The sequence below is a fragment of the Juglans microcarpa x Juglans regia genome, chromosome 8D, assembly GCF_004785595.1.
Source record: "Juglans microcarpa x Juglans regia isolate MS1-56 chromosome 8D, Jm3101_v1.0, whole genome shotgun sequence".
NCBI classification, from domain to species: Eukaryota; Viridiplantae; Streptophyta; class Magnoliopsida; order Fagales; family Juglandaceae; genus Juglans; species Juglans microcarpa x Juglans regia.
The window spans coordinates 5,343,940-5,355,144 of record NC_054608.1 but is presented as its reverse complement, the minus strand read 5'-3'; the positions used below and the strand labels follow the sequence as shown (position 1 = coordinate 5,355,144).

Below are 11,205 nucleotides of genomic sequence, written 5' to 3'. Positions count from 1 at the left end.
GCCCAGGTTTCTAGGAATGTAGTTCCTTCATCATCTGCAAATCCTCACTTGCTTGCTTCACTGCCACATTTGGATGCTTGAACTCATTTTGGAATACTACCATGTTCCTTTTGTACCATATTCTCTTTGAAACCACTACAATCTCTTCCATGATCTCAAAATCTGAATTCCTGCACAAGTCTTCAATCAAATCTAGGAAAAGCCTATCTGAGTGAGGACTTTTTTGTAGCGTTGTAGAACACTAACCTCAAATGTCTTGAGCAGGAGGACAACTCCATAGGGCATGAGTAATTGATTCCACCCCCTCAAGACATATAGGACAGTATGACTTCACCACTTTCCTCTTATATAAATTCAAAATAGTAGGCAAACCCTCTGTACATTTTCTCCACAAAAAAGATTTTTTCTGCAGGGGAAATATTTATCTTCCAAATAGTTGACTAGATCTTGCTTTTCCTTGTACTACTAGATGGTTGCCCCTTCAATTGATCCACCGACTCAGTGTGCAAATGGTAGGCACTTCTAATTGTGAACTTCCCATTTGCAGAACCTTTCCAAACCAGTCTATCAGGCCTATTGCAATTGCTTAGAGGCATCCTTTTTATGGTATTAGCTTCCTCTTGCACGAAAATATCATCAATAAGAGAAGTTCTCCAATGCTTGGTATCGGGGTCAACAAGGTCAATCACTTTAGCACCAGCTTGTAATACTTTGACAACACTTTTGATCATGTGATTATAAGCATTGGGAAGCCATTTACCCTTCTATATATGAACATCACTGCCATTGCCTATTCTCCAAAAGATATATTTTTCCAATTTAGGTTTAGCAGCCAAAATACTTCTCCAAATGTAGGATGGTTGACTTCCCAGTTTAGCCTCCAAAAAATTAACCTTAGGAAAATATTTCCATTTCAACACTTGAAAAGTTAGTGAAAGTGGGTACTGCAGTAATCTCCACCCTTGCTTGGCTAGCATGGGCATGTTAAAACTCATTAAATTTCTGAATCCTAGACCTCCAGCAGTCTTAGCTTTGCCCATTATATTCCAAGAAATCCAGTGTATTCTCATCTCTTGATCTTGCTGACCCCATCAATAATTTTGCATCACTTTGTTATTGCTCCTAAGTAGGCTAAAAGGGAGCTTGAAAACTTTCATGCTAAAGGTAGGAAGAGCTTGCACCACAGCTTCAATAAGGATTTCCTTATCTGCTAGAGAAAAAGTTTTGACTTTTTTGTTGCTCAGCCTACTTCTGACTTTTCTAGAATATTCTTGAATGAATTAACTCGGGACCTACCAACCATAGAAGGTAATTTGAGATATTTCTCAAAGGCACAAAAGATCTAACTCCAACAATATTGAGGATCATTTATTGGACTTGTCTTGGTGTATTTCTACTAAACTGAATAGATTTTTTCTCCTTGTTCAATTTCTGACCCGAGACCCCTTCATAGAGGTTGAGAATGTGGATCAATGTACTCCATTCGAAAGCATTAGCTTTACAAAACAATAAACTATTATCTGCAAAGAAAATGTGAGTGATGCTAAACTTGCCACGAGCAATAGGAACCCCTGTAAGAGATCTTTGCTTTTCTACATGAGTCAATCTTGAGCTTAACACCTCAGCACCAGGCACAAAAGCAGATTGGATTTGAGAGATAATACAATGGAGGATCTTCTTCAACTTGTTTGCAATGGTTTTAGAGATAATTTGGTAGAGGAAATTACATAGGCTGATGGGTCTGAAATCAGTCACTTTAGAAGAGGATTTAATCTTGGAGATTAGAACAATGTATGTTTCATTAAGCTCAGCAATCCTGCCATTAGAATTCAGTACATACAATAATGCTTCACATACCATTTTGCCAACAGTATTCTAGTGTTGTTGATAAAAAAAAAAAAAGGTTGGAATCCATCAGGGCCAGGTGAGCTAAGGGAATTTATCTGGAAAACAGCCTCATCCACTTCTTGAGTGGTGTACTTCTTCAAGAGCTTTTTGTTCATATCTTCAGTCACACTGGCTTGAAGAGTCCTCAGACACTCATCAATACCTTCTGGATGAGAAGTAGAGAAGAGGTCCTAAAAGTAATGCTAAAACTGGTCAACCATAGCTTCTATTGATGTGAACTCTTCGCCACACTCATTTATTATCCTCTTGATTGTATTGGTCTTCCTACGTTGATTTGCACACTGGTGGAAGAACCTTGTGTTTTTGTCTCCTTCTCTCAACCATTTCTGTTTAACCTTTTGTTTCCATGTGATGTCCTCCTTTTCAAGAAACTTCTCAATCTCCATTTGTGAAGTCAATTCTGAGAGTCAGGTCACCCTTATTAGACTTCTGAAGATTAGAAAGCTGTTTCATCTTAGTGTTTATGAGTCTCTTAGACTGCCCAAAATTGACTCTACTCCATTCCTTTAATTTAGTTTTGCATCTTATGAGGCTTTCAATAGTTCTTGTAACCTGTTAAAGTACAAACCTGCTCTATGCCAAATTTCCTCCACCAATTTGAAGCACTCCTCCCTTTTTGCCCATTTAGCTTCATATCTAAAAGGTTTCTCACCCTTGACAGCCCATTATGAACCAGTGGCCATAGTAATCATGAGTGGTCTGTGATCAGAGCATTGGGCAACTTCTATTCTCACTATAATGTTGGGAAATATATCATGCCATACCGAGTTGCCTAGAGTTCTATCGAGTCTTTCCTTTGTGAACTGAGGTCTTTCACGATTATTACACCAGGTGAATTTGTCTCCACTATAGCCTAGGTCACTCAAACCACAGTCATTCATTGCAAGTCTATTTGACTATATGGTCTCAAGGTAGCCCCATATTTCTCCTTCTGGTGTAGTATCTCATTAAAACCCCCCATGCAAATCCATGCCATCCCTCGTGGTGGTTTTAGTGCCCTCAACCAACTGCCTAGCCTTTTACTAGTTATAGGATGACCATAAAAACCAGTAAGCATCCATTTCATACTGTCACCCTAAACAAAAACTTTTAGGGAGATATGATAGTGAGAATAGGAAACTAGAGTAACATTCAAATCATCATGCCATAGAAATGCAATTCCTCCCTTGAGTCCTCGACTATCCATCACAAAACTATGCTTTAGGCCTAAGCCTTTGCTCACTCTTTCAACGTTGCTTCTATTACATTTTGTCTTAATAAGAAAAACTACCTTTGGGAGCTTATCCTTCACCATATGGTGAAGCTCATGAACTGTCTGAAGGTTTCCAAGCCCCCAGCAGTTCCAACTTAGGCAATTCATAGTTGTTGCTAACTCTTGTTGTTATGCTAAGTCACTCTTCATGGCCAGAATCTTATGTTTCTTGAAAGAGCTCTCTTCCATTACTTCTTGGCTGACCATACCTCCATCCCGTTTGAGAGAACTGTTAGTACCAGACTCGTCATTAGAATCTTTGAGGGTTTTATTGAAGAATTTGTCACGGGGTCTCCTCTTCCACTTAGCATGCTTCATAAATTGGGCCAAATCTTGTAACTAATGGCCTAAAAATTGATCCAATGATCTAGCTTGGCTAGCAATAGACCCCACTGAGGAGGAAAGATTTCTATCTGCTATACTATCCATCTTAGTCACCCCAATCATCTCCTTAATTGGTTTTCCCAGATTGACCTGCCTATCCTTTCTAGAATCTTCCTTAAAACATGCTGGAACCTCAAATACGGGCTTAATAAGGAAAGAACTACATCATCGCCCATTTTAGTAGGGAACTTTTCAAAACTCTCTTCTTTCCTTCCTAGACTACCCATCACTTCTTGCCTAGCAGGGGTATCTTCCATTTTATTCAAAAACTGATTCCAAGAATCAATGATCTCCTCTCCCTCCTTTGCTTGTTGACCATGAAATTATGTCTTAGCCTCAGTGCTTTCCTTATTAGGCACCCCACCAGAGTTTTGCTATTGCCAGACCTGCTGTGGTGGTTGATGAGAATCACCACTGCACTTTCTGGTGAACTGACTACTATTCTTGACCTAATTCGCATGTAACCATGGACCAAACTGGTTCATCCCTTCAGCTTTGGAATCATTACAATTGGGACCTTTGCATTGCCTCGCATGTTTGATGACCCCACACTGAAAGTAGAACGTAAGGAGACTTTTGTACTTGAAAGGGATTCAAAGCTGCTTCTTATCCATAGTTAAAAGTCTCCCTCTTGATAATGGTTTGGTTATATCGATCTCCACCTTAAAACATAAGAAATTGCCCCATCCAAGACCATTCTCCTATGTCTCCACTTCCAACGCATTTCCTGCACCAGAGCCTAACTTAGTCCCCATCTCTTCAGTCATGCTAGCCAGAGGCATGTTGTACGCTTGGATCCAAAAAGTTTCATGAGAGAACGGGACATCTTCAATGGAGTTTTACCATCAAATTCTTTTAGACTTACCAACATTCTTTCAAAGGATGAAGACTTACCATTTTGTTCTTTATTTTTGTCTCTGATATATTGGAACTCTAACAGAAACCTGTTATCCCCCACATCCTTGAACTGCATCCTTCATTCTGGTCTCCATAATCTTGTCATTGTCGCTCTAAAAGCCTCTTTTTGTTTGCTTTGTCAGGGCTAGCAAACAAAACTTGCCTTAAAACAATTTCTCTAGTGCCCTCTAATCTACCAGAACTGCTTGTACCTCCTGTTCTGTGAGGCTGACACCAACCCTTAGTCTTTGTAACTCATCGGCCTCCATCCAATCTCTTCAGATGACGTCTAAGAGACAAACCTTTACAAAAGCAAAGAGAGTACCACCTCACCCCTCAGAGAAGGAAAGGACCCTCATCAATTATCAAATCCCCCAATCCGATCGATTTTTCATAACCTTATTTGGCTAATGGTCTTTAATTAATTGTCACTACAAGAAAAAGGGTCATTTCCAGTGTTTTTATTATCGCCGCAACTATAATCACCGGTAAAAAGGAGTATTTGCAGCGATTTCCATGCCGTCGCTGACTTCCAGCCCAAATTCACAATCTGACGTTCACTTTTTTTTTTTTTTTTTTTTTGCGGCGATTTTTATTTATTGTAGCGATATGTTTTCGACGCAATAGGAAATTTTAACTGTAGCAGCATTTAGTTTGGTCGAAAGTGAATAATCGACGCAATATCCCTTTTTTGCGGCGTAGATTGTCGTCACAATAATCTACGTTGTCAGCGTAAAACAGATGACCCATTTAATTGCGGCCAATTATTTGTTATTTGCGGCGACATTGAAGTGCCGGAAATACTAATAAAATTAATGTTCCCCCGCGGGCGCCTTATTTCTCCCACCCTACCCAAAATTTTTCCCCCTTCACGATTTGTCCCAGTTCCCGCCCCCTTTCTCTCACTCTCTCTGTTGTTCTCGACTGCGATTGGCGACTCCGGTGCTATTCTCGCCACCATCTCGCCTCCTCGCCGACGTCGATGAGCTTGTATTTCAGATTATTGGTCTCCATCCATCTCTCTCGCACTCTCGTCTTCGCAAAGTGGTTTCCGATTGCCCAGTGCCGCCGTCTTCTGCAAATCCCTAGTGAGTTTCTCTTTCTTTATTTTCGTTTTCCATTACTATGATTTGGGTGCATTAGGTCATGAGAAATGTTTTCCATTCACAGAGCCATTTTGGAATCGAGCCCCTGTGTCCCTAATTTCACCCTAATTTGGACTTTGTTTTCTTTGTAATTTCATGTTACACATTGTTATATAGTGTCTTTAGTGAGTTTATAATTTTGTGGGAATGAGATTAAATTTTTTTTTTTTTTTTAGTGTAAAAGTATTACCCAGTTAGATTAGATCTCCAGTTATCTATGTGTTTCTTCAAGTGGTTAGCATAAAGTATGAACCATTTTTTTTAGACTGCATGTAATCTCAAGTTAAAATGATCGAAAATGACACTAGTGCTGTCAAACTGTGAAGATTGAAAATATGCTAATACTTGTGGTACTGCTGATTGTCATACTGAACTTCAAAGGGTGACTGACGTGCATTAGGTTGATAACACAACCAAACTACCCCCCTAAAGAAAGTTACTAGAACTATGAGACGCCCCAAGGAAGTGTTGTGACCACATATGTATCTCAAATATCCTCTAAGCTAAGATATACCTGTGATTTTCGTTGACTGCTTATCATCTCTTGCTGCTCTCTTACTTTTATCTCATACCTGTAGTAAGTTCAAGGATGATGATAAAATGTAGCAAGATAATTTAAACAAAGAGGGCTGTGGGGCGCAGAGGGCCAAACATGTAATTTTAAAGTGGAAATGAAATTATAAGTTCTGAATTGCATATAACAGACCAGACTACTAACATATAATTAATAAATAAGAAAATACTATAGAGGATCATCCTACCTACTAAAAAACACAAACAACATTGAACTAAAAATACTACTCTTGTTTAAATTCTTTTCCCTTGAATAAAAACACCTCATAAAGGATTCAGATTTTTCCTTTTTTAATTGAAATGCTCTGACAAAAATGAAAACACCACAGGTTGATCCTTTATGAGTAATATGTTTGTTTGTCTGTTAGTATATATGGTCAACAAGCAAAGATGACCCATGGTGAAATTGATGCTCACAGTTTAGCTCGCAATAGCTGAAAAGCTCGATCCTTGTTCCGGAGTTGAGTCCGGTCTTCAGTACAACAGATGCGGATTCCAGTTGGTTTGTGGACAAGATCAACAGCTGTCATATATATGCTCATGTGTGCATATTATTAGATGTAAAGACCTGAGTTGTTATTGATTTTTCAGTGTTGTTGTTTGGAGGATTAACGCATATATATGACAGCCGCATGGGGTTTGTGAATTTATGTTCTATATATACTTGCAGCTAGCTTAGTGCTTCATGTACTCATCAGAACTAATTAAAGAGTAGTAAAAGGGATGAATATATAGATCAAGAAAGATGGTTTCCACTTGGGAAACCTTCCGCTAATTAAGGCTCTCTAATTTTAAGACGGAATTAATTAATGGGTATGCATGACAATAAACATTTGTATATATCCATCTTGATAAATAATTTGGTATTCTTATATAATGTGACATATATATATATATATATATATATATATATATATATGTCAAAGGGTTCCCGGCCAGTAGGAGATAATCCTCAAAATCTGCACATGTGTGATTGTTATTTTATTGCTTGGATCAGAATTAATGGTGTATCCAATATTTTATTACATGTGTTTAATATTTATATAATTATCTTACATTAATTCATGCTTTGTATGCAACTGATGATTAACTAAGACACAGGGTGCAGTACTCTCAGCTCTTTACAGACAAACAACGTCTCTTAATGTATGTACTGCTGCTTAAATTAAATAACTACATTTGAGAGCAAGTACGTACATGATATATGTTAGATCTGCCAAGGCAATTTACAGCAGCCATGCCACCACCAAAGTGCATTTAAACTGCAAGGATATATGTTTTTAGAATTGATTGAGCGTGCAGTGTGTTCCTCAAGTAGTGAAAGAATGGTTAAATGCACTTTCTTAAAGTTATGATTGTATTGCCAGGCTTTGGTTGATTTGGTGCAATTTCTTAAATGCACTTTCGTTAAATGCACTTTCTTAATTTGTATTTTATAGAGTTATTTATAAAAAAAAATAGAATGGTATAGAATTATAATATAAAGATTATGATAGACATGTACATGAAGACATAGCATGTTGACTGGAAAATTCAAAACAAATATTCTTTTTTTCTAATTTGTTTGAAAAGTTCCAGGTATGAGGGGAAGTGTATTTCCACATTTTGGGAATCCAATGCTTAATTTTTTGTTTTTTAATAAGAAAAACATGGGATTGTTTGCTACCCTCCCTAGCTAATCCTAAACCATTTCACCTAAATCAGTCATTTCTATCTTTAAAAAGTTCTAGATAAAGTCACTTTTTTTATGGAGTTAAGTGCAGTGGATTAGAATATGAACACTATAGTTGATTGCAAATGCAAAAATAATGGACAAACCACTAGATCAGATTGTCATTTTTGTTTAAATTGGTTTTGTGCATGATGGATATATGTTTGATCAAGAAAGATGGACGCTCATTATTCCTAAAAGGGAAATTATATGTCAATATGTAATTGTTCAAATTACATCTGATTGGTTGGGGGATTGGTATTCCTTCTCATGTGCTTACAGTCATGTCTTTAATGTTAAATCAAATGTTTTTCACTAGATAAATGATGCTCCCACTGTAACAGGAGGCAGCTACTGTTAAGGCACGTCTTTGTATTGACATTATGCAATCTGAGAATAATCCCAATTGACCATTTGCGGCTATTAATTGAGTATTTGCGACGTAAATAGTCGCTGGTATTATTAAATTGCGGCGATTATCTACGAACTTGATACCACCAATTGCGGCGTTTTATTATAACCTTTGTGGTGATAGATTATCGCTGCAAATACTAATAATTCTGGCGATTTTTTAAAGTCAATGAAATAGTTCTAAATTGGCTTGAGGATATCGTCGAATCCGCGGCGATTTAGAAATCGCCGAAAGAAATCAATCCTAGCGAGAAGTATATGTATTTTCGGCGATTTTGACCGCCGGAAATGACCTTTTTTCTTGTAATGTGTTTGGCTTTAAACAATTGTCGGATTGACTCCGATGATTTTCTTGGACATGTCTTTCGGAAACACGATTACAAACTTTCTTATAAACAAAAGCAGGCCAACAAATTTTCCTAGTTACTTCGTTGCCCGTTAATGCTTGGTCTATTTATAAAAGATAATAAGCCATATAAATAAATATTATAACGCGTAGGATTTGTACCTATTATGACAATAATATTCCTTCTTAATTTCTTCTATATTGAAGTGGTCTTAATTGGACATTTTTGGAGATGTCAAAGCTCACACCATTTTTATAATATTCTTATTAGCACGAACTGACAAACATGCTCAAACAAATATGAATAATGCTATTATATTCTCTCATTTTGATCACTCATGTATTTAATTTTTTTACTTACTGATTAAGAAAATAATTATTAGTATATTGATATTTTTTTATTTTTTAAAAATATTTAAAGATGTTAAAAAAATTTAAAAATAAAAACAAAAAAATAAAAAATAAGAGTTTTGCCTTAGCGTGTCAGCAGCTACTGCTGGGCGCAGCCTTGCATGACTCAACAAATATATGGTAAAAGATGGGGGCAGCCGGCATCTCTCTCTCTCTCTCTCTCTCTCTATATATATATATATATATATATATGATGAATTTCTCCAACTCGTATTAACATGAAGTTTTAGTGCATTTGTTTAACGCAATTTACGACCTTTATATTGTAACTATTAATAGAGACATAACTAAAATTAAAGTATCCAAAGGCTGTATCGTTTTATGTCTTATGATCTTTCCCTTTCCCTCATTTCCCTTTGCCTTCACCACCTCTCCACCTTGCAATCTTTCTTTGGCCTGCCATGAGTGGGCTAAAGAAGCTAAGAAATCTCATAGATATTCTCAAAGACAAAGCCTCCTTGATCAAAGCAACTCTCTCCACGGCCTCCTCTGTAAACGTCGCCGTCCTCCTCTCCACCACCCACGACCCGGCCAGCCCTCCGCTGGAGAAGCGCATCGCCTCTGTTCTCGCCCTCGGCAACGGGTCCCGCCAAACGGCATGCTCCTGCATAGATGCGATCATGGCTCGACTGCATGGCACGCACAGCGCTCCGGTTGCCATCAAATGCCTTCTCACGATCCATAATATCATCACCAGGGGCTCCTTCATTCTCAACGATCAGCTTTCGTTCTATCCTTCTTCTGGTGGCAGAAACTTTCTCAACCTTTCGACTTTTCGAGACTGTTCCGGGGCCGAAATGTGGGAATTGTCGTCGTGGGTGAGATGGTACGCGGGTTTCGTGGAGCAAAACTTGATAGTTTCTAAGGTTTTGGGTTACTGCTTTTGTTCATCTTCAGGCACGAATAACGACAAAAATAAAGAAGAGAGATTCTTGACGTTCTTGGACTCGGATCTGTCGAGGGAGTTGGATGTTCTTGTGGATTTTGCAGAAAGAATCTGCGAGGTACCAGATTCGCTATACCTTCAGAGGAACGATTTGGTTTACGAGGTGGTGAGAATGGTGAGCGAAGATTACAGGTCGGTTCAGTTAGAAATCTTTCTCCGAGTTTCGGAACTCGGAAACAGAACGGAAAACCTGAGTGACGGCGAGTTGACTCAGATGCTAAACACCTTGCAAAGGTTTGAGGACTGCAAAGAGAGGTTACTGTTGTTGTTCGCAAATCGAAAAAGGAACGATCGGATGTGGGATTTGGTAAGCGAGACGAAGTTGAAGCTGATTACAACGAGAGAGAAGAGAGAAGGATTGAGGCTGGTGACGATGGCAGGCCGAAGGATAGACGAGTCTTTGAACCAGTCAACACGGTTCAGAAAACCATTAATGGCGGCCGAGTCGGGGAACCTGTTTTTCTTCGGATCAGGTGGCGGTGCATTGGTGGCCCTAGACAGGGTTCCTCTTGCCGTTTCTACTGTAGGGTAACGAGTGAGAGTACAGGACACCATGATAAAAAGAAAAAGTTCCAACGTATATTCTTTAGGCATTAATATCAATGGGGGTTTTTGACATTTTGTTTGCAGCATTTGCCCCATTATTTGTGTTTCTGCCAAAGAAATGGTTCATACGCAGTAATCGGTAGGTCTTGCAGATTATGATACGGTATCTGATTCTAAATATATAATTGTCATCATGTACACAGTTGTTAGTGCCTTAATTTCCGGTGAGTAGAATTGAGTGTGGATCCAATTCATGTATAATGATCATCTTTTCATTCTTTTATTCATGTATGCTTTGATGTTAATCTTTATTAATTTTTCCCTTTGCCTTGCGGCCTCCTTGATGTCATGCATCTATTGATCTTGATTAATTTGTTAAATTTGTCTTAGGAAATAGTGTTATCTCTCAGATAGACAATAGAGAGTTACAACAATAAACTAGACCATGTTAATCACAAAGAAATTTGGGTATTGTGGAGCCTTAAAAGTAATAATTGACTTGTATTCTGTATGTTTCAGGTCACAATTGTAATATCTCGTTATAAATAAATAGAGTTTATTCTACTTTAAAAAAAATATTGTGTCAAGAGAAGTACTAAATCTATGGAAATATTTTACAAATTAACGTGAGTTGATATGATACATCAAATCTATTTTATAGTAAAAGAAAATTTA

At 37.9% G+C, this 11,205-nt stretch overlaps 1 protein-coding gene across 1 annotated transcript; it reads left to right on the top strand.

Moving 5' to 3' along the window:
• Nucleotides 1–9,264: 9,264 nt before the first annotated feature.
• Nucleotides 9,265–10,854, top strand: LOC121243460 (putative clathrin assembly protein At4g40080). Its single transcript, XM_041141575.1, has one exon. The coding sequence runs from the start codon at nt 9,440–9,442 to the stop codon at nt 10,514–10,516; it is 1,077 nt and encodes a 358-aa protein (XP_040997509.1). The 5' UTR covers nt 9,265–9,439; the 3' UTR covers nt 10,517–10,854.
• The last annotated feature ends 351 nt before the right edge of the window (nt 10,855–11,205 follow it).